Here is a 23,565-nt window from a genome sequence, read left to right on the forward strand (position 1 = left end):
TTTTTCTTTAATTTTCAAAAGACATGCAGCAATAACAATCTATTAAATGAAACAAAGAACTTCCAAAATGCCAAGAATGGTCTGGTGCCTGCCCTGAGGAGCTCACATCCAAAAAGGACAAGAAAACAATGTGTGAAGAAAATAACACAAGAAGGAAGCAAGCAAGAAGATGACAGGTAACAACACTGAGCAATACCGTGTGTGTTTCTGCACACACACTCCAAACAGGTATTTGGCAAAGTCTGCTCCTAAATACAGATGCATTCAGAAATACTCACAGTCCAGTCATAATCAGAGGATTATTTTTTGCCAGCATCATGGTGGTAAACAGTTCTTTAGGAGAAATCCATATACAAAGAGAGCAAGGGGCTGCAACCAACCTCTGGAAGCACATGCCAGGCATAGAGGATAGACAAAACATTTATCAGAAAAGCAAACAAAAAGGTAATCAAAACTGGAGTCCTTGGGATAACAGATGGCAGGATTGGGGACACAAAAAGATACATGGGTGGAAGCTGAGTAGGGGGTTGTTTGAATGCTTCTGACATTTCTTTAAATGTCAGCTCAGAATTACGACGTCACCACCACCTTGTAGGTACAGAATCCCTTCTAGCAGAGACTTCACAGTTTTTGGAGAGCTGCACTTTAGCATTTTGAGCTATCTGTCATGTTCCCATCTTTTATTCTAGTGAGAATGAACAAGCAAACACCAAACTCCCACTGAACACCTACTACTTCAGTTTTAATTCCAAGGTTTCCTCATCATTCAGTTAAATCTCTGGGTGTATTATACAGATTTAGACGAAGAGCTACACACTGAGAAGCACCAGGAGACAAGTGAGTGAAAGGGCAATATTTAAAGAAGTTTGGAGAATCCTGCACATACAGTGTACTCTATAAACACTACCAGAGAAAGGAAAGTGAGTGGGGTATAATCTTTTGCATAAGTTTACATCTTTAAAACCTATGTTAACAAAAATGAATCCATGTTCACTGTTTGAACACAAATCCCATTAATAATTCCATTAAGCTATCCCTTTGGTTCATTATTTTACCCGTTTGCACTTCACTATATTCACTGTCACCATGTGCTGCTTTCCCTGGAACAGAGGGCGGACAAGGCCACACAGTCTCATTGCTGTTCAACACTCCCCCCTTGGCTCACTGATGAGTGGCACTGTGAGAGAGGGCATTTCAACTCTTTCCTGGCCAGAGGCAGAGTACACTGCCTTCCAACACAACCAGCCTCCATCCCAAAACTGAACATCCACCCCCAAAATCAAATTGCCTAATTACCAGAGCTACTCAGCATGATTGCGCAATACTTCACTAAGCAGATACTTTAAAGAGGAAAGAAGAAGGAATACTGAGATACAGGAAGTAACAGATAACAAGCAACACAACTCCATATTTTGAAGTAAAAGCTTGGAGGAGACTGGGGACACAGGACAGACCCAGACAAAAACTCCCCCCAAAGCAAGCTCGGCCACTCACCACTTTGGTCATGTTAAACATTCAGGGAGCTGACAGATAACATAATCACAATGCACAGCAGGGTCTGCACTGAAGAATGGGTACATGACTCTTAAAAGGTTATTACAGCAAATTTAAGCAAACCAATTGCACAGAGACCAGAGAGCAGCTAAACAGATGTTTTCCAGGACCTGTGTTCTGATCACCAAGGCTCATTCCAACTGGTTCGATTTGATCTAACAATCAAAAAGTCAAATGATATGAAGAAAGATATTTCCTCCAGTAAATTGAAAAAGGTGGAGTGGGAGCCTATTTAGATTTGCTTCTTGCCACGGCATTTCTTCCTTTCTTTCTCTCTCTGAGCAGTGTATCTCTTGCAAAAAGGTTTCAGCAGTGGCACACACATTTGCACATCATGCATTCTGTGTATTTTCATTCTATCCAGGAACACTCACCTCCAAAAGGAAAGTGAACAGCCAGGGCACTAAACACAACGAAGCAGAAACACAAAGGGAAAAGAGCTGAGAAACAGAAGCTCATCTCCAACAGCACTGAACTACTACCCCGGGCTAATAGTATTACATTTGACTGAACCTGACTGGCAAAACATCCCACTATTAACCCCTAAGCTGTTCATCAAATAGACTCGTGAACTGTTCCTCTGCAAAGGTATGGTAGATTTGGCAGATTTTATGGTTGATGTGATGAAGAAAGTCTCCAGAGGTCTTCAAGACGTGAAGCCACAGGTGAGGTGCACTAAGCTTTGTTTCTATAGCCTCTTCTGAGGGGAATTATCCCAAATACAACATGTGGTCTCGGATCTCTATCCAGGTGCCATCATAAACTGACCACTAGATACATCCTGCAAGAAATACTTCAGATAAAATATCTTGCACTGAAAAGTCTCCAAATTTGACAGAACTGGCAGAAAATCAAGGCCAAACCCACTCCACATAGAGATACACATATTAACCGTGCTACTTTATTTTTCTTTGCCCAGGCTGTGGCTTTGCAAGAGGGAGTGTGTGGTCTGAGAGAGCCACATGTGGGAACACTAATTTTGGTTTGTATGATGACTAAAATGCTGAAGGTAAATCAAAACCTCAGGTCTCTCTTCTTGCAGGGCTAGTAGGATGTGCCAGCAAGGCTGTCTGGAGCATTCTGCTGATGGAATCAGGCAGTTTCCATTAATAAAAGGCATCCATAATTTATCTCAAAAAAATCAAGATGTGTACAAATCTGTAGCTCAGGCAGCTGGAAATGGAAGCGTGAAGATGAAAAAAGGGCAGGACAAAAGGATATAACCACACTTGGAATTTCCCCAGTCCTGGCAACTAGTACAGGTTATTTGGGACTTCATTGGCAGAAAGTAGTATTATTTTCTATTCATTGCTGTGGCGAGAAAAGAAGAAAATAGACTGGCTACTAAGTGAAAAACCAATTATGCAGGTAGTGAGAGATGTTTCTACTTCAACACTTAAAAGGCTGATCTGATCTTTCATACTAAATGTATGCCAACATCCGTCCAGTATCTAACACAATTTCTTATTTCCAGATACAAGAGAAAATATAAAAATCATTTCCTGGCACCAGGCATATCTGCAGAACATATTCATTCTGATACAAAAACTGAATTTGCCAGCAATTGGTGGCCCATGTTCCAAACCATGACAAAGGTTTCTGAAAACCAGCTGAAAAAACTCCTTAAAAGATACATATCTAGACTCCCTTACATTATATATTTCTATTTATAATGGAAAAGTGAGTTCACAAACTATTCTAGTTGCTGTGACAATTTACAGTGGGGACTGACCACACCATCTCAATGCACAGGTACACTGGCCTAAAGAAGAGACAAAATTAAGATGTGCTTGTGCTTCTTACTGTTCAGATACAACTCATTCAAGTATGAAACTGCGGAGTCAAGTAAAACCAATTACACTTGCCTCAAACACAAAGCCATCCCAGTAACTAGGAAACAAAAACAAGGCCAGGACCTGTTATACGGCTCTGAGGCCAAATGATATGGCCTGGCCACATTCACAGGATTGTACACTTTTACCCTCCAAAACAAGGTGGCTATATCCAAACTGCCAATTGGGAATGGCTGCTGGCCCTTGCTAATCCCCCAGCCATGCCTGGGAATTGTTTATGACAGTGTTAGCTGGTTCAGTCCGAGCACAAGGCAGAGCCTGTGCTAACAATTTAATGGTATAGATGGTCAAGTTCCAGCTCCTGGGCCTGTGCCCTGGCACCACTTGATCTGCTCGGGTAGACCTCGCCAAATGCAGTTGTACTGTGAGCAGAGCTGGCTGAAAAACACACATAAAAAGAGAAATAAGAGCATCCAACCAAATTTAAAACCTCTAAGCATTGTCATGATTCCCTGCCTTATTCTTCTGGTTTTGTTCTTTTTCCTTTATTTTCCAAGCAGCCTTATTTTCATCAAGGTGTTCTATTTGCCAAAACAACAGAAGGTCAAAATTCCTGTGATCAGTGCCAAGTGTGCTTCATTTCTTACCACCATTCAGTGGTAGTTGCCAACACACGATGGCACTTCCAGTACAGTCAGGTATGCTGTGGGAAGTGTCAGAAGAGTTTAAATCAAGTGTCTGATGGAAAATGGGGCAGAAGGGAAAGACATTGAAGAGTGAGATAGAAAGGCGAAAATAGATGAATGAAATTAATTGGCCCACAAACTTTGCCGCATTGCTTAAGCTTTGCTTTATCTCCTAGTTCAAAGAACTGGGTGCAAAAAGGCACACTGCTCAACAACTGATTGGAGTGCCTTCTCTCTCTGGTTTTGAACCACCCATACCAAAAGAATAACACAAAATATCTTTGATGCAGAACAAATTCACTCCCTCACACCAACAGGTTAGAAAGCGAAGTAAGCAAGATTGGCTTTGTAGACTTCTAGCCAAGATCCAGGTAACCTTTGTGCAGCAGTTGCTACCTCTGTTCTCTGAAGGAAACCTTCTAGGAGACTCCTCTCCACAGCTGTTTGTAGGCTTTCACCACCAGAAATAACCAGACTGGTTTCACTGGAAGGAGCTTTTGAAAGCCAGTGGGTATATCCCTGCTCAGAGCATGCAAAGACAACACTGGATTGCTTGGGGCTTTGCCCTCTGGAATTCTGGGTAGCTACAGGATATGCAGCAACATCTCTGTGCACCTGTGCCAGTGTCTGGCTACTGTCAGTGTGAGCCATTTTTCCTTTCTTTCTTTCTAACCAGAATTTCCTTTGCCGATTTTTGTGTGCAATGTCCTTTGTCTTTCCGTTGTTCACTCCTAAGAAGACTCCACTGCACTATTATATGGGACAACCACCCAGCACAACCAGAGGAATAACACAATCCACAGGAAACTGAGGAGGAATACACAGTAAAGTGGTTAGCTTGGGTCTGTCTGAGTGAATTCACAGATGTATTGCTCTGCTTTTGACTTCTGGTTATTTTAGAAGGGTCCTTTGGCACTTCACTTGGTGCACTGCATCAAAGAGCACACTCCAGCCTTTACAGAGCACTGGCACCAAACTTTGGTGCCCTGCCCCTTTGCAAAACAACCAGCGATGGCAACAATGGCAGCTTACAGGAAAATTGGGATTTATCCACCTATCACGAAGATGGAAATGAAAACAAAGAGAATGGGGATTGTTCAGCCTGGAAGACAGAAGGCTTCAGGGAGACCTCATTGTCGCTTTTCAGTACCTGAACAGAGCCTACGAGACTATTTACAAATGACATAAGGGGGAATGGCTTCAGACTGAGACAGAGTAGGCTTAGATTAGGTATTACGAAGCAATTAATTACTGTGAGCGTGGTGAGGCCCTGGCACAGGTTGTCCAGAGAAGTAGTGGATGCCCCATGCCTGGAAGTGTTCAAGACCAGGTTGGATAGGGATTTGAGCAACCTGGTCTAGTGGAAGGAGTCCCTGCCCACAGCAGGGGGGGTTGGAACGAGATGATCTCTAAGGTCCCTTCCAACTCAAACCACTCCATGATTCTGTGACTCTGTGAAGATGGATCTACTATAAGACTTGAAACAGTTGTACAAATCATAGCTGAGATGACATCTCAGAAAACTTGAAATAGCATTATCCTGCACTGCTTCAGAGCTCAACTTTATTGTAAAGCAGTGCATATTTCTAACCAGGATGAGAAAGCAAGGTGAATGGCAGCTTTGTACGTGGCTAAAAAAGTATATGTGATCCCTATCTCTAAAATCTGTATCCATCTGAGTGTCTTAATCAAAGCAATACATCTGAGATAATTATGCATGTGCATGATGACCCTAAAAGCCATCAATTCTACACATCAGACATTTTGGTCACAGTAAAACTACCAGAAGAATTATTGCAAGCATTGGAAATAAATGTTTATGAAATAGAGTTTAAAACTTCATAAGCAAGAATGGAATTAATACACTCAAATTTTCCTCTGTAATCCAGCTTCAAGAACCTTGCAAAGATAAATGCTAGACCTTCAAAAGCAAGGATGATAAAGATAATTAATGGAAGCTTAGAAAGATAATAATGTCTCAAATCCATGTGGGGTATAACTATTGCTCAGCTTTTGAGGAAAAGGAAGATAAATTATTCAGTCTTACTCCAGCCCAGCATGAGACAAAAATTCTAAAAGAAACAAGCTGTTCAAAAGCAAAACTGTGATGACGATGCCAAGATAGGAGTTAGGCTCAGAAGACCTAAAAAAATCCACAGTTCTAGCAGTTACTGATCAATGAGGATTCTGGGTATTGTTTTAAAGTAAACTGACAAAACCTTGACCTTGGAAAGTATATTGAAAAGGTGATTCAATTCAAGGATGATGTCAGGATATAGAATGCTTTTGGTCGGAAGGGACCTCTGCAGAACACTTGGCCCTCTCCTGCTCAAAACGAGGGGCACTTTGATATTAGATCCGAGTGTTCCTGGCCATTTGCAGCTGAGTTTGAAGTGTTTACTATGGAGATTCTAGTGCTGTTTGGGAACTTGGCTCCAGTTTTGGACCCTGCACCTACACAAATACACACAGCATGGGCAACAAACAAGAGGAGCTTTTAGCTTGTACCAAGGTACAGGGTGGTCTCTTCTTCCATGTAACAAGTACAAGATGAAATGGTCTCAAGTTGCAGGGGAGGCTTAGATTGCACATAGAGACATATTCAAGGCCATCTGTACATGGACCCTGGCAATTGGGCTGAGGTGACCCCGCTTGAGTAAAGTGGCTGGACCAGATGACTTGACCCTTCCAACCTCAACAATTCTGTGATTTTCTCTGTTCCCATACACTTCCTCTGTTCATTTGAGTTTGTTCAGAATTTCCATTTCACAGGCAGGATGGCTTCCAGCCATGCCTGCTTGCCTCTTGTACAGTGGCTGAGCAATTCCTGTGCCACCAGGAGGCTGTCACTGGTGAACTACTGGATCCTTCTGCACGGTCTTGTACAACATCTTTGTACGCTCCTCTTACAAAGACTGGCACTTCTGAAAAAGAATATGGATTTGCAGTGGAACATGTGGCCCAGCATCAGTCTTCAGGGGGGTTTCACTTGCTGGCTGGCAAATGTTCCCTGATGCATTACTTCAGTGGTTTTGAATGCATGGGCTTTCTATAACATTTTACGTTCCTTTGGAATTAAAGGATAACTTTAATTATATATAATATTATAATATGAACAGTATATAGTCTTAAACATTCAAATTACACAGCCACAAAAGCTTCTCTTTCCTGACATGCTTGTGCAACAACTTAGCAGTAGTAAATATTATTCACATACTTAGTGCTTTGTTTCAGGATTGCCATAAAAGACCCAGAATCATAAACAGTAAGAAATAAAGCTATGATATGAAGAATTTATTACTAGTTATTATGCATTATTTATACAGTGGGTGCGTATCTCTTTACACACAAACACCACTTCACCAACAGCATATATTTCTCCGCGGAACTTCTACAAGCTTTGTTTTCCAAAGTGACCAGTTTGGAGATGTTAAATTGTAGTGGGTAACAACCACACGTATTTCAGCTTGACAGGAGCAGAGAACAACCGAAACCAGCAGAGGCAGACCAGCTTCTTGGAGAATTTGGAAGAGTAAGTTCCTCCAAGCCAAATTGAGTGTGCATTTTGTTTCCTAAAAAGTGCCCGTTTCATCCAGGAACAGTGTTACAGCCCCTAACCAACACTTGAACATTTGGTAATGCTTCAAATTCCAAGAGAAAACCCAACAAAATAACTTGGATACCAGTAAGTTTGTCCTTTTCACATGCTATTTTTAAAAACAATGTTAGACTTTACACCTTCATCAGAGCTGCTTCTACAGGCCAAAACTAGAGTCAGGAAAAAGTGTGAGGAATTCCTTCTGTGGTTTCCCCTGCTGTGTTCTTGCAGGCATTGACAATAAGCTTCTCTTTTGCCCACTCACAAGGTAGTGAGTCATTGTATTTGCATTTCTGCAGAAGATGCCTGCACCTTGTGTGCATTGTTTGGAGGGGATGGACCACACTCGGCATCGCTGTGGTAACGTGACTCCTGGCATTGCTGTGGCATCCACAGAACAATCCTCTGTCGGAACAGCTCGGCTGCCTACACTTCATGTCACAGAGTCACAAGATCCTCATGCCCCTCTTCAAGGTCTGGGCACATTTTCAAGAGGATTTTCAGGATTGTAGACAGGGCAGTGGGGATGCTTTAATGTCAGTTTGGAGTGTCAGCCCTGGTTGATCAGAGCTTCCTGGCATGCCCGGAGCACATCAGCCCATGTCCAGCCTTTGAAGGTGCAGCATTCCCAGTACAAGGAGCCAGAGAGCAGAGTTTAATGTCCTGTTTATCTCTCCCAGGGCCAAATTTATTTTTATGTCTATCAGCTTCACAGACAAGTGTCGTAGCAAGCAGGAACTCAAGGCCCACAGAAATCACAGGGAGAGGCGAAGCTTGGCTCCCTTCTATTTCTTTCTTTCTTTTTATTCATTTGGTTCATTTGTTTTGCAAGCAGCTTTTAAAATTGAAAACTGCAAATCAATCAGCAAGCTGAGGAAACCAATGCCATCAAGACAATATTATGTTTGGCATGCAATGTTTTTTTCCTTCTGCTGTGCGTTAAAACTGTGGTTTTTAAAATTACCAGTGTTCCTGTTATAATAAAAATTACAGTATGCAGAGATCCCACTCAACCAGTACTGCAACATTCTAACAAACTGTTTGCATCAGGCTCTTCTATACCTTAATCAAATCATCCCCTTCCTCAATGATTTCTCTGACATTGCCCTGTTCATGCAACACCAAAATCAGAAACTACCTTGTTGAGAAAGGATCAGCTTTCTCGAAAATAATATCCAGGCCCTACCTATCAAGTATTGACAACAGAAATAGTAAGAAAGCACCAGGTGAATCCTTGCAAAATTCTTTTTTTGGCTATGTTAGATGGTGACAACAGCAATATATTCCTAAATGACAAACACCAACCTTACAATTATATGCATCCATAACCCAGAAACCCTGCCCTGCCCTGCCCTCCTTTAGAAGCACTGCTGCTTGGAAATAAACCCTTCAGTAACCCACATCAAATCACAGGCAAGGCAGCTCCCAGGCTTCTTTAGACTGACAGGAGGTTGGGACAAATTTTATAATGAACCACTATGACTCTGAAAGAACAGAAGTATATATTTTGCTGCATTTTGAAGAGATAACCTGCATCTAATACATGTGAAAATGAAGTAATGCCAAGAAAGAAATAAGGAAATAAAAAGAACTCTAAATAATTTCAAAGAATCAAGCACTTAAATCCTGGCCAACACAAATTTTGTTTAGGTTTTATTACTGATATTTATCACTTTTGGAAGTCAAGAGACTTCTTGATCAAAGTGCCAAGGCCCAGAAATACTCCTTTTTCTTTATCCAAAACTGTCATGTTTGTGACCTTGTAAGTATTTGGCAATGTCAATTAGTGCTTCAAAAATGCTGCCTTTCATCTTCAAATGGAACTGGGCCTAAGAACTGGCCAGACCTCTTAGCTCTTTCAACAGATGATAAACATACTGCGAGTAAAAAAATCCAAGAGACTTTTTATGACTTTGCAGATTAACAAGCACGGCAGGGCTTTCCAACCAATTCTGGTCTAATAAAGTATCTGCAAAACTTGACTAACTAAGCCCACATTTTGTATGTTTCAATTTCAACACTAGGAAAAATATGTACAAATACACCAGAAAAAAAACACTAAAATGAGATGGTAAGAGGAAGTGGCAGATCGTCAGCACAGTTTTAGGCCTCTCTAGGGCCACAGATCATTAGGAATAGCCTTCTACAGCAAAGTCTGAAAAACATCCAAGGCATCTCTCCACTTCCTTGAAAGGGAAGATGTGGTAGTTTAGGCCTTAATTTTAGTAGGTCTCAGTTGAGCAAGCCCTGAAAATGCTACGTAGATTAGAGGGGACAAGCATCACCTGACTTAAGCAACCAAAGAGTTATTTCCTATCATGTGACATCAAAACAAGTATAAAATGATGTAGGAAGGGCCTTGGTCAGTTCCCTTCATGGCCGACGCTGAGTGACCATGTTACCACCACATTGGTGGTGTTAGGCCTTACCAGCACTCCACAGCTGTTTGGTCCAGGAAATACACGTTTTTTTGGTCATTAGTTTTCTCCTCTCTTGCCAGATGTCCTTTGAGAGGAGTCTCTTGGAGTGCTTTTGTGGGTCTGGGTGGTTGGAATCTGTATTATTTGGGTGGGGGTGGGCGACTCGGTGGTTTTGTTGTTGTTGGGTTTTTTCCCACATTTATATGCATATGTGTTATATCATATTCTGGTTTTAATTGTCTCTCTTTTGTACAAATATAAGAAGTGTGCCGTTTTGGGTTTTGGAGTATTTTTTCTCTTCTTCCTCCCTCCTTTTCCCCTGGGAGAGGACACTCTAACTCTCTGTGTTGGCCAGTTGGCATTTGGCAGCTCAGTCGAGCACAGAAGAAGTGGTTGCTCTACTTCAAGGCCTTCATCACATCAGTTTTGGAACCCACCACTGATCTCCCTTTGCTCTCTTGCCACTTCATGTAATACAAATACCCCCCAGGAGCTGTAACATTTGTGTAGTAGCGTAACATGACTTCAGCAGAAGTAATTTCTGAGTTCTATTTACAGAGATTTTTGGTCAATTTATAATTAGCAGAAAGAAAAAAAAGTGTCCTGAAAGTCAACAACCAAATCTATCCGTTTCCTCCTCTCACTACTGGTACAAGGTCTGTTGATTCCTCAAAAGCAGCTCTCACAGTTATTTGAGGATATGAGGACCATACTGACACACAGCATGGCCAACATGGTACACTCTTGGCTCTTTCTTTGATTGCAGACTACTCACAAAAGTCTGAGTATGGAAGTTGCACTCCAGTTAAATGGTGTGTCAGCCCCAAAAGGTAAATTGTGCAAAATTTATTGAACTTTCAAACATCAACAACCAGGAGAGTTTGATTTGGGTGCCAGGGAAAACTTGTCCTTGCCTTCTATTAGAAATCATCTAGTGTTATATACTCAGCATGGCTCTGATTCCCTAAACAGTCATGTAATAGTCTGCCATAATCAGAGCCTCATATGCATCAGTAGTCTCTCCTTAGGTGGGAACAGACTTGAATCTCATTTATCAATGAAACTGGACATTATTTTAGGAACTTATCCATAGGTAAAAATATGCTCCTGGAAACAAAAAATCACTTTCACTATTGGACATCCAACAACTGAAGCCTTGTGTACCCATCACAGTAACTTGCACTTGGGCCAGACTGCTACGTCGTGCCCAAATCAAAGAATTACCAGGCTGCTCTCTGAAATGGTGACAGAAATATTCCATCTCTCAATATAAACCCTAGGGGAGTGGAAGAGCTGCTTTGCACAGTGAAGCTGGAAGAGCAAATCCCACATACTTCATCATTGCATGTTTTGACTGTTTTTTAGGAACCGTTGTATTCCAATATTTATAATCTCTCTCTTTACGCAAGCGTCTTATGTTTTATAATAAAAAGAGTACATAAATTTCAGTTACCGTAGCAGAGCAAATTGTTGTATGTAATTAGTCATGTACAACATAAGGCGTAACTTGAAAAACAATTCGTGTTTATTCTTCCTCAGCTTAATCAATATTTTAAATATTTGTGGAAGACATACACCAGCTTAGCAAATCATCACCTACAAAGCAAGAGAAAGAGAACAGACAACAAAAATCCTGCAACCTACAGCAAATCATCTGCATATGACAGGCTGCTGTTGAGGGAACTACATATTTCTGGCCTGTGAAGGAAAGAAGAATATAACATTTTACTTCTGTGCTGTTCCACTTTATTCCTTTTAACCCTGCATGCCTCAGCCATGCTGACTTGTTTGTCCTTTACTGTAAGAATTTTCTTCCCTCCCCACTTATTTTTTAACGCTATTTAGTTGCACTGATGCACAAAGACAGTCGGGGCTGGTTTTACCCCTGGAATCCTTGTCAGACTTTGCAGAGAAGTTAACAGATGTTTCAGCATCACTGTCTTCCCTCCCACATAACAACTGTGGCTAACCACAGTGGGACATACTCCTGTAGCAACAACACACAACTCTTAAATGCTATGGGAGTAGTGTGAGCACAGGACTTCAGGATCACATCTCTGTCATGCTATTTAAAGACTTAAAACTACACAGCTATCCCTGAGCTCAACTAGACAAAATCTTATCAAAACTGAAGACTGGTGTTTTTGTAAAATTTGTCATAGGTTTAACCTTGAGAATAACAAATCATTAAGTGGAGGGAGCGCTTAGGAATCAATTTATGTTCCAAGCAAAGGTTTTTTAAAATTAAGGTTGAAAAAAAAAATAGATCTCGCCTGGTGTTGCACAGATTCTGTTAATGTATCAATCTTTTCAGGCATTTAAAAATAATATAGAGATGATAAAAGTAAATGTTCTATAACCAAAAAAATCTCTTGGTAATAAAATTCCAAATTACAGCCCATGACAACATTTCTAAATTGAAGCTGTGATACAGAAGCTTTGATGGGGAAAATTGTACAAGTAACTCGCAAAGTAATTCAGAAAAGCAACAAAGAATGAAGGTGCTGCTGAGATGAACAGAAAACATAGCTGGAATAGTGTGCAGCATCCTTAAAAATAAATTTTAGACTGTTGGCTGCCAATATCTTAAGCACTGCTGTAGTCTTATATGGATTTCTTGGAGAGCTCCCTTTGACCAACAAATAACCTCAATGCAGAAAGAAACCCCAAACCCCACCGTGCACAGAGACCCAACCCTGAGCTCAATCATCATACATGACCAGGCTCAGAGTCTGACAAATTGATCTGAACACAGACTTTAAAGGCATGATTTGCACTCTCCTATTGACCACTCCAGGCACTCAAGGGGCTGAGGAAGTATCTCCAGCGAAGGACTCCTCCCTGCAAACCATGCTGACTCTGGGTGCTGGTCTGTTGCCCAACGTTTCAGATAAAGCACCAGGGTAGAAAAAACAAATGGAGTAAAAGACCTAAAACTTTGCTCGTAGTGGCAAAGAACGAGCAGAAAAAACAAAAATCACTATTTCTGAGTGCCTCACTTTCCCTGGAATACACCGAGTGTGCAGCATCAAACCATTTCTTACAGGTTGATGAGGTCTAAATAGTTTTTCTGATGTTTTCTGGCAGCCTCCAATGAAATGGGTTGTAGCAGTGCAAAGTCTCATCGTCATTTTGTTCAGCAAAAAGTAAAGCTCAGGAAAAGACAGCTTTTCTGTTTAAATAACTCAAACCAAACATGCATAACCACTTAAATGTGGCAGATCCACTAAGTGTGATTTGTACCAAAGCATCTGTGGTAGGAAGGTTACAGCTACGCTTTGAGAATAAATTTGAAAGGTCTGCAAATTATAATTAGTTTTAAAGTTTACATTAATAATTAGTAATAAAAACCTTCTAAAGTCCTCCACAGAAAGAAGTAAAAACTTTTTCCAGAAGCATAAACACATAGACCAAACCCAGCCCCCACTCATGGCTGGTCTTACATCTAAAGCTTCCTGCTGAAGATGGTTTCAGCTCTCTCCAACGACTAATTTGATACATTTTTTTCCTCCAATGCTTTTTCTGTTCATATCACATAACTTGGGGTGAAGTCTTTAATCTTACATACATTTACATAACTTTAAAGACCAAATGGTTCAGCCAGATTAGGTAGGCTAGTGGTCCTTAAAACAATTAATCTATGAATTCCCTGACCAATTCCATCACCAACACAGCAAGTTTTCCAATCTAGTTACACATCAGAGAGAAAAGAAGTTTTTTTCCCTCTGTTTTGAATTTGTCACTTTAGGATTCAGTTAATCAGGAGGTGAAGGACAGGAATATGACCAATGTCTGCCCATACAGGTATCCAGAAGACAGGTCTTGTCAGAATTAATTTCAATCTTTGACAAGACTCTGACTCTGGTTTATAACACGTAATTGAGGATGATGCCATGTACATGTATTTTTAATAACTATTGACTTAGTATTATGGCAAAAAAGTCTGGAGCAATTATTATCTGTACAGACATGGGAACAAAGGAAGAGAGCAGTTTTATTGCCATGCAAGGGAATGGTGAGTGATGCTGAAAGGATGCATAAATTTTTGGTATCTATATGGTTTTAGCATCCATATTTTCAAAGGCAAATGAAGAACAGAGGAGATACAAAAGAGAACACAGTTATTTGGAGGCAACCAGAACTGGTCAACAGCAGGAAACCAGAGGAACCAAGGACCAAAGGTTTGAAGACAGACTAGATGATTTACCAAAAAAACAAAACAAACTTTTAACTGAGTGGATAACTAATTAGTAGGAACACTAAATGAAGGGATATGAGTGGCTGGCCTCTATGATTTGATATCTTCAGCTTGGGAGGATACCAGTCAAAACTGGCAAGTGGATGGCAAAGAGAGTCTTTTCTGTGCTCAGCCTGGAGGAATACTGCTGGTTGTACCCACATCCTTGGACAATGAGACAAGGAGGGCCAGGTTCTCCATCTTCCTGCTTCCTGACATCATGACTGTTTATTCACTGTGTCACCTCCTATGTGGGGCCCATCCTTGCCACTGAATTTGATGGCACCTGCCATAATGTTGGGAAAGGTTCAGGCCTCGAGAAGGGGAGCAAAGCAATCAAATATCCACAAAACCAAGCTAAGAAATTCAGCTTTAAGATGACACCTGTCCCCCATGAGCTGGTACCCCATAAACATGCTCACACAATGGTTGCAGAGAGTAGGCTGTGAACTCTCCACAGCTCATGGAAACTTAGCACATGCATGGCTCATTTTAAAAGTATTTTTTCTATTTTTAATGTTTGTATTTTTAAACAAACCAAGCAATCATATTATTCTTCTGACTTGTGATTACCTCATTACATGGATGTAATTTTTTATGCCTAACAATTAGCTGGATTCCACAGGGGAAAGGCCCTGGCTGGTTACACCCCTGATCCCAAGTTTGAATCTGCTGTTTGTGAAGGAGAGAGACATAGGCAGGATGAACAGGAGTGTGTAGGAGCACCTGATGTTTTTTGCTGACACCATTTCACATCACTAGCTGGAAGCTTGCTAAGCACCATGCTCATATCTCTGTTCATCCTACCTACCTCATTTTTTCTAAGCTTTTTCCTCTTTAATACATGCAGTTTAGAATTTTTAGAGCTGTTTGGCTGATTCACAGCACCAGAAGCTGGGGCAAAAACTGTATGCATTTTTACACATTTATTTTATGGGAGATTACACAGCTGATTAACAGTTCTCAGAACAAAAAATGCCCCATGTTACCTCCATTCTTGTCTATTTGTTGCTTTTGATCTATTTATGCCAAAACATTCTTACTAAGGGAAGTCATCAGAAGATTGTCTAATAAGGTAATTTAGAAGACAGTTCACATTGAGCATATGATCAAAAGGTATTTACCTTGCTGTTCCTGCCTCCTCTCCTCCTGCAAACACATGGTTTACTAGAACTGATAAGCTTCAAAATGCTTTTGAACACCTGGGAAAAGGGCTGATCAGCTCCAAACAATCGTTGGACTCTAAGTAGACCCAGGAACAAAGGTCATGATAAATGAAACCACTGCTTTGGCTCCAAAATAGCCTCAATCATCTCCAGACAAAGCATGATTGAAATGCATCTATCTGTGGATAGCATCTGGAGAACTCTAAATATCTTTTGATCAGAATCCGAGTGGCTTCTTTCAAATGAAAATAATTTTAAGATGCCATGGAAAATTTTTACAACCAATCACACTTAGGCCTAATGTTTCCTTTTGCAGCATTGACCTTGTTTTTCTACAGTATGAAAAAAAATCAATATAATAATGGTACTGCAGTAAAATTTCAGCTTGCTCTTGGCTTACTTTAAATAACTTTATTGTCTCCTTTCCCTCTGTCTGCATCTGCTGTATTTGGCACTTGCAGTTATTAAAATGAAACCAAGTCGAAAGAAAATTTTAAATATCATAAAAAGAAACCCAGCAGTGCTTCTGGCTCATTTTACCAATGCTGTGGTCACCTTTACCATTTGCCAGGGTTCTTTGTTCCCCAGCTGTTCTACCTGAATCTACATATAGAAAGAAATCCCAACTTTCTCCTAAAATATTAACTTGCACTCTGCAAATTTAAGAGCTAAATGTTGTTTTGGTTTTTTTAAAAAGGAAAAGTCACGCTCTTTCCTCCAATAATATACTGGAACAAAAAAAGCCCAGTGGTTTACTAGTGATTTCAGTTCTTTAACAATTTCTTACTCCTTGGCGATGTGCGTGTGGCTCGGCTTCGCGAACAAAGATTTGGGCAGGGCTGTCCCCACGTGGCTGTGCCCTTCCAGCCTGCGCAGTGGATTTTAGGTGAGGCTCAGCGTGCGCAGAACTGGCCCCACCGTTTCAGTCCTGAGGTTCATCTGCCACGGCCGAGCGAGCTTGGACAGTGCCAGTGAAGTCCTCAGGACTAGAACCTACAGCACCCGGCATTTCCCAGGAGGTCTCCCATCCAAGTACTAATCCGGGGCTGACCCTGCTGAGCGTTCGAGATCTGATGGGATTGGATGTCAGGGAGGTGTCCCGTGGTGTAATGGTGAGCACTCCGGACTCTGATCACAATGTCGTGAGTTTGAGTCTCAGTGGAGACCGTACCGGGCAGTTCAATGCCTCTCTGCCATCCGATCCCGTCAGACCTCGGATGCTCAGCAGGGTCAGCCCCGGTTAGTACCAGGTGCTGTAGACAGTCCTGAGGACTTCACTGGCACTGTCCAAGCTCCCTCGAACATGGCAGATGAACCTCAGGACTTAAACGGTGGGGCCAGTTCTGCGCACGCTGAGCCTCACCTAAAAAAATCCACTGCACAGGCTGGAAGGGCACACCCATGTGGGGAGAGCCCTTCCCAAATCTTCGTTCGCGAAGTTTGGCCATACTATACTATACTATACTCCTTGGTGAGCCTATTTGCACAAATGAGTGAGCTGGGTTATAGCAGGCATCCTGTTTCACTCCAACCTACACTAAGAATGAGGCTTTGAGAACTTTAGAGGAAACTATCAACCAAAAAGAAGAAAAAACACCATTCAACCAAAATTATGCCCCTCAGTCACTTTCCACTCCCTCTGGATGAGAATTATATCCACTTGTTGTCAACCACAGCTTTGTCTTGGTTAACAGACAAGAAGAACATTCCCAAAAGCAAAAGTGGGAAAAGCCACAGAAAGCCCAAATTGTAGGCAGTGCTGAAAGGAAAGAAGCCTTTGCTCTGCCTGAGCCTGAGGCATGGGGACACAGTCTTGGAGCAAGAAAGACCTACTCTAGTGTGTGCACAACACAGAAAAGAATAAAAAAGGACACACACTCCCCATAGAAATTTATTTTCCTGCTCGTGGCTCTACCCTGAACATAGGTTTTACAAAGCGACAGGTGGAGTTCCATCTCTAACAACGCCCTCCACAGAACAATCCCACAAAGAAAAGCTGAATTCTTACTTTAGTAGTTGAGGCTGGAGAGGAGTTGGCCACCAGGCTGGTGATGACGTCGCTGTTGCCGGTGGTGCAGGCGGCGGTGGCCGGGGTGGGCAGCCGGGAGGGGACAATGGGCAGGGGTAGCAGCCCTGGGCGGGTGTTGCTGTTGGTGCTGGCGGCGCTGCTGCAGTTGGTGCTGCTGACATGGTTGCCATTGGAGCTCCAGTCCCGGCGATCCCACCCGGCACGGTAATCTCTTTCGAACCGGCTGTGGTGCCGTGACATCTCGGTGGAGGGCAGCTTCGTCTCAATGGGAACTCGAGAGCTTGCCTGCAAGATTAAAGCCAAAGAGGAGTTAGGAATGAGGTCCCAGCACAGCACCTGTACTCTACAACCACCACGGCAAGACCCTGCCATGCTTTAGGAGAGCACTGCTTCTCCCCTTTTTCCAGTTAAACATCAAAAGGAAGGGAGCACTGTTGTAGTAAATGCTAATCTAGAACACAAACTAGAGAGTTTGGAGAAGTACAGGGACACATTGGAGAGCCCAGTCCCACAGACCTGGGGAAACACCATCTGCCCAAACTCTTCAGCAGAATAACAAGCAACAGCACATAAATCATGAAAAGGCGAGTTAGAAGGAAGTCATCATTCAATGTTCTGGTAACAGGAAAACATTTTCAACAGCTCCCTCTTGCAGTTTTCTCAGCAGTCCTTGGATCACTTCTGTAGCTCTTTCCTGCACCTGACATGTGATCAAATATTAATCCTCAAGATCAAAAGGAGAAAAAATCTACCTGCTAAATCTATCCATTATTTCTCTATTTTCAAAGCCAAATCCTGCTTTATGCAGCCCCCTCCCTCTTTTTTGCTTGACCTCCTCACTGGAAGCTCCTACAGGAATGTTTCACTCTGTGACGCCTGAGGTCCCTGCAGAGAGGATGCTCTCCAGGGCAAGCCAACATGTTCTGTCTCCTCCTGTGCTTCTGGCTAGACTTTAAACACTTAACACATGTAAGATGATCAAATGACCAAGTTGTTCTGTGTGATCATCCTGTCCTTATCATTGCTTACCCCCTCAGACTTTGTTATCCATAGATTTTATCTGCCAGGAGCAAGATGTCTGAACATAACTCTGGGAGTCAAGACTCCCAACATCTAATCCTAGTTCTGATAATTACATGTTACACAGCCTAAAGCAGCTACTAAAGTCTTCCTGCCAAGGGCTCCGAACCTGCAAAATGGTGGCAATAATGCCATTTTCCCAGCAGAGTTCTGAGTAAATGAAAGTTTACAGTATTTTGAAAGAGAGTATGAGTAAATGCTAAATGTATTTATTTCCATAAATAAATAATGAGCATCTAGGTCACTGCAGCACCTGATTTATTTTATTTGCATCATGCAATCCACTATGTTCTTTGTAATAATAACATCGGGTCAGTGAAAGCAATGCTGTTTCACAAATTCTTAGATACAAAAATGTATGGTAAAAACATCTGCCTATAAGGATTCTGGAGGGATCCAGAACCAAACTCACCCAGAAACTCAGACATAAGAAACTTCTTAAGACAGATAACACTTAGAAGTGGTATAAAACAGTGTGCCTATCAACAGTGTTAGTTATTCACCTGGTAGAAATAAAAAAAAAGGCAAAGACCACCAATCATTATGCCTAAATGATGAAAGGCTCACTTGGTTCACCATAGAGCTACTAGCTCGAGATGAAGAATACTCTTCCTCAGTTAAAAATCTAGTAATATAAATGTATACTACAACCCCCCCAAAAATTTCCTTCCTACAATCATTATTTTCAACTAAAGGCTGCACCAAATCTCCTGAGAAGATGCACTTGTGATGCTTTTGTTGCCCCTCTGCCCAAATGAGCATTCCTAGCAAGAGCCTGTACTGGGGACCACACCAGTGTTGTTGGTGTTGACCACAAAATTAACATTCCTTTTAACCCAACAGAGCCAGCTATTTTTTCCTCTGGTAGGATGTGATGCATGGTTTGACTTGATGATTTGAGGGCTGATGATTCACTGATATTTACTTAGAATCCTCTGCCTTGTATTTTTGCAGCCACCTGATACTTTTATTTAGTAAGCTCATTTTATATTTTCCAAAGGACCATGTGGGAATGAGAGCTCAGCTGTACAATGGCCATGGCAAAAACCAGAGACAACAGTGCTGTGAAAGGCACTGTGGTGAAAACAGAAACTTTTATTTTAGTAGAGGTGAAGAAAGCAAGTTTTTCCTCTAGTGACAACCATCTCAGAATAAAATCAGTACTTAAACATAGTGTCTTTAAAGGTTTGAAATTCCACAGGTATAACCCCACTTTCCTTTGTTTTATAAACATTTTGCCAAGTCAGGCAAAAAGGGAGTCTGTGAACTGCAAGCTGCAATTTCAAAATAACCTTTATTATTCCTTGCCTTTGAAAAAGTTTCTTTTTAATCCCCACAGCCTCCATCTCTGTGTGAAGGTATCTTTTCTGACTGTTTGTATGGTGGCTGTCAACTGAATGCCCTTCTCCTCCCGAGCTCGAGGATCTCCATTAGCTGTATTAGTGCACTCCTTGACAAGGCAACCAGAGAGAACCAAATCACATCCTCCCACCCACCCACACACTTGAGTACGTCTGACATTTAATTCAGCGGAGAACAGGGGCACCCATGCACTAAGTCAATAGTGAGCAGTTTTTGCCACATGATCCAAGCCATCGTGCCCCCAGCAATTGTACTATCAGATGAGACTGACAGGCAATTACGTCAATAACAAGCAGGAAAAAAGACTGTGACTAAGCCACGCATTAAGAAGTTTACTTAAAACCTACCACCCTCTCCATGAGCAAATTCACTCCTCAGTCCAGCTACTGTATTTCATGGTACTTCCAATAAAAAATAAAAGCCAGGGCTTGATATAACACTTTTTTTTTTTCAATACACTGAATTAAATATACACTACTTGTTTCAACTTGTCATTTTTGGCTGGGTACAAAGATACTTGACAGCAACAAGATGTGCAGAAAAACCGGAGGGGATAACTATCTAATAAATGAGTATTCAACTGCTAGTGCTTGCTATTTAAAATTAGAAAGAATAGAAAATGTGCTCATAAATAGCTGCTGGGTGAGGTAAGAAATGGTTTGTGAACAGACTAGCTAATTTTTAAATGTATTTTTAGATCGAGAGTTTATGCTTTGTCTAGACTATTTGTGTTAAGGATCATAATCATAATAATAATGCTTTAAACATATTCTGTACTCATAAGAAAAACTTCTCCAACGGAGTGTGTCCTGAGTCAAGAATAATCATCACATTCCTCTGCACAGAACTTGACACAGGGCAGCATAAACCATCTTGAGAAACAGCAGAGATGGAGGCCAGTGGAAACCTCATCCGAACAGCAACGAGGGCAGCAGTCACTGCAGTCAGACATCACAGATTTTCTGAGGTTGAAAAAGATCTCTAAGATCATCAATTCCAACCATCATCCAAACCCCATTATAACCAGATCCAAAAGACCTGATTTTAGGCTAAAATTTTCCAGTCATATTCTTTAGGATTTTTTTCCCCCCCTAAGAAAAAACCTCCTTTCTAAACCCCTCCTAAAAAAACCCCAGCCCTTTCTGCTGGGAGACAGTGAGAAGAAGGAAGATCAATAGCTAATTCTTACAAACACCAACATCAACAGCTACAATTAATTTGTATGTTTTTACCATTTTAAGGAAAGCTTTCCTCAACATTCATGTGCAGGCACTTTATCTTAACTAGCTTTAGGCCCCTTTAAACAGCACTAAGGAAGAGAAAGAAGGGGTTTACGTTGTTTGTTAGAGTTGGGGAGCTCTCAGTGCTGTCGGCACTGAAGTCACCGCTCCAGCTAAGCCTTGGCTAATTACAGATCTATCAACCTCAGTTCTGGGGTTGCTTTTTCAGCCAGCATGAAGCTCCACACTGCCCCTCTAAGAGCCAGTACTAGAGCAGATAAGCTTAGAGCTGTCTCAAATATGATTACCCTACATCAGAGCCATAAAACCATGATGCAGAGATGCAGACAAAGGCAGCAATAGGAAGAATGCATGATTTGTGTATCTCAGAACAGCAGTCCATGAGGAGGCATACTGCATGCTGTTACTGCTGAAATCCCTCTGTACACCCAATTCAGCTGACACAGTGTCTTGTGAAGGTGGTAAAGTCAGTGAGACAGGCCTTCCCTCACTCTCTACTCAAGATGTAATCACTGGAGTAGCCGAGTGTCTTTAATCTTGACTAGAAAGGAAACGTGTTCCTATTTGTCACACAGAATCAAAGGATTTTACTGTGCAGCCAAAAGGAACAAAAACTCTCTTAGAGGGGAAAAAACCCCACCCTATTAAAGAGAGAGAAAAAAAGAGAAACTCGTAGTAGTTACTGGTTGAACTGATGAATTCAAAGCAAAAAGGAGATCAAACTGGTATTAACGGAGAGCTGTGGAAAGGGCTATAAGCTAAAGCAGAGAGATTGAGCAACCCGAGGTAAATACAAATCTGAAACGAGATTTAGTGATATGGCAAGGCAAACAGAATGCCTGTGTCAGTCTCAAAGACCACACCATGGTGTATGTGTTGCAAACATCATGCAGACAGCCTGCTTGTCTTCAGACAAGGGTTATTCGGGAGCCAGGCAGGAGGATTATACACACACCCAACCCTTTCTCCCATCATCTACTTTCACAGAAGGATGGGACTGGGAGGGTACATCAGGGAAGGGTAACAGACTGAAGAAACAATACCAAACACCTTGTGAGGAAAAAGGGACAGGATTTCTCCCAGCCCTCGAGGGCCAAAACACACAATGCAGCCGATGAGAGAGACCATGAAAAAAAATTACTTTAAATCTATTCCTCTCAAGGGAAGGTAAAATGTGACCCTACCCCTGTGACAGAGAACATAACTTTTTCTACAACCAGGGGTTTTAGAAATGTCTCATACTAACAGCTTGCTCAGCAATAAAGTTTGAGTAGGTTTTTTTGCGAAACATGATTGTCTTCAGGACTCAAATGTAGGGCACCTACACAAATGACAACATCCAGCCTCCAAATCTACCCTGAACACTTTGGCCATTTGGAAATCCTCCTACCTTCTCAGCATAAAAACACCTTCCTCCTGGTATTCATTTTCCCCCACATCTCTTATGCAAGCTCATTTGTCCCTTGTTTCCACGGCTTCCATAGACGTACAACAGAGGCAAGGAAAAGACCAGCGGCGTGTGAGATAGCAGCGTGTTATCCTCAGGCCTCTTACCAGGTTCTGGTAATAAATCTGCTGCAGATTTATTAAACTGAAGTGGTTAACATTTCATTTTATGCTTGATACATTTAAATACAGCCCTTCTTCCCCCAAGCCCAAAACACTCACTGTTCTGAAGAAAAAATGTTTCCTATTCACGTTCCTCTAAATGACAGTCCAGCTCAAGCCCTGGAGCAGCTTTTTCCCTGCTCTCCACACTTATCCAGTCAAGGTCTCCTTAGAGTGCCTGTCCCTACAGATATAAATATAAGGAAAAACAGGCTTTCGGCCAGTCTGAAGCTAGAGAATCAGATTTCTTAGACTATCAGTCAACTTCATTAAGTGACTTCAAAAATAAAGGTCAAGCTTTTAATTTAAATTTTTCCTGGGTAAGCATTTGTTTCTAAATTTACCTTTTAAATAATAACATTAGAGAAATACGATAGGCAGGAGACGTTGGGAGACAGCAACGGAAGCAGATACGTGGTCATTAGGGAAATGGCAGAAAAGAAGAAAGGAAGAGCCTGAAACTTTAAAACAAGCAGCTAAATAATCTGATGTGTTTTCAGATTGGATAAACGGAAGTACAGGTAAAACAGGCCATTAGAGAGCTTCAAAAGCAGTTAAGTGCATGTAATGCCTAAGTATTTTATGAGATCCACACACACAAAAAAAAAGATGAGGAAGAAGAGAGATTTGCTGCAATCAGATCTAGCATGAAGAACTGTAACTGATAAGGAAGAAGAAGATGTCTAAGTACCTAAGCTTGAGTGATTTCAGATATACGCTGCAGGGAAAATGTTACAGCATGCAGTTTTATCAGACCACACCGACACAACAACCTCTCCTGAGGCACAGGT

At 41.6% G+C, this 23,565-nt stretch overlaps 1 protein-coding gene across 6 annotated transcripts in view; it reads right to left on the reverse strand.

Moving 5' to 3' along the window:
* KLHL29 (kelch like family member 29) overlaps positions 1 to 23,565 on the reverse strand; it is a 399,687-nt gene that overhangs the window by 230,855 nt on the left and 145,267 nt on the right. For all 6 annotated transcript variants that reach the window (XM_071548271.1, XM_071548268.1, XM_071548273.1 and 3 more), the window contains one exon: positions 17,463 to 17,768. In XM_071548271.1, coding sequence (XP_071404372.1) covers positions 17,463 to 17,723 — 261 coding nt within the window. In that variant the 5' untranslated portion in view covers positions 17,724 to 17,768. The remainder of the gene's footprint in view (positions 1 to 17,462; positions 17,769 to 23,565) is intronic.

Source organism: Pithys albifrons, chromosome 2, assembly GCF_047495875.1.
Source record: "Pithys albifrons albifrons isolate INPA30051 chromosome 2, PitAlb_v1, whole genome shotgun sequence".
Classification (NCBI taxonomy): domain Eukaryota; kingdom Metazoa; phylum Chordata; class Aves; order Passeriformes; family Thamnophilidae; genus Pithys; species Pithys albifrons.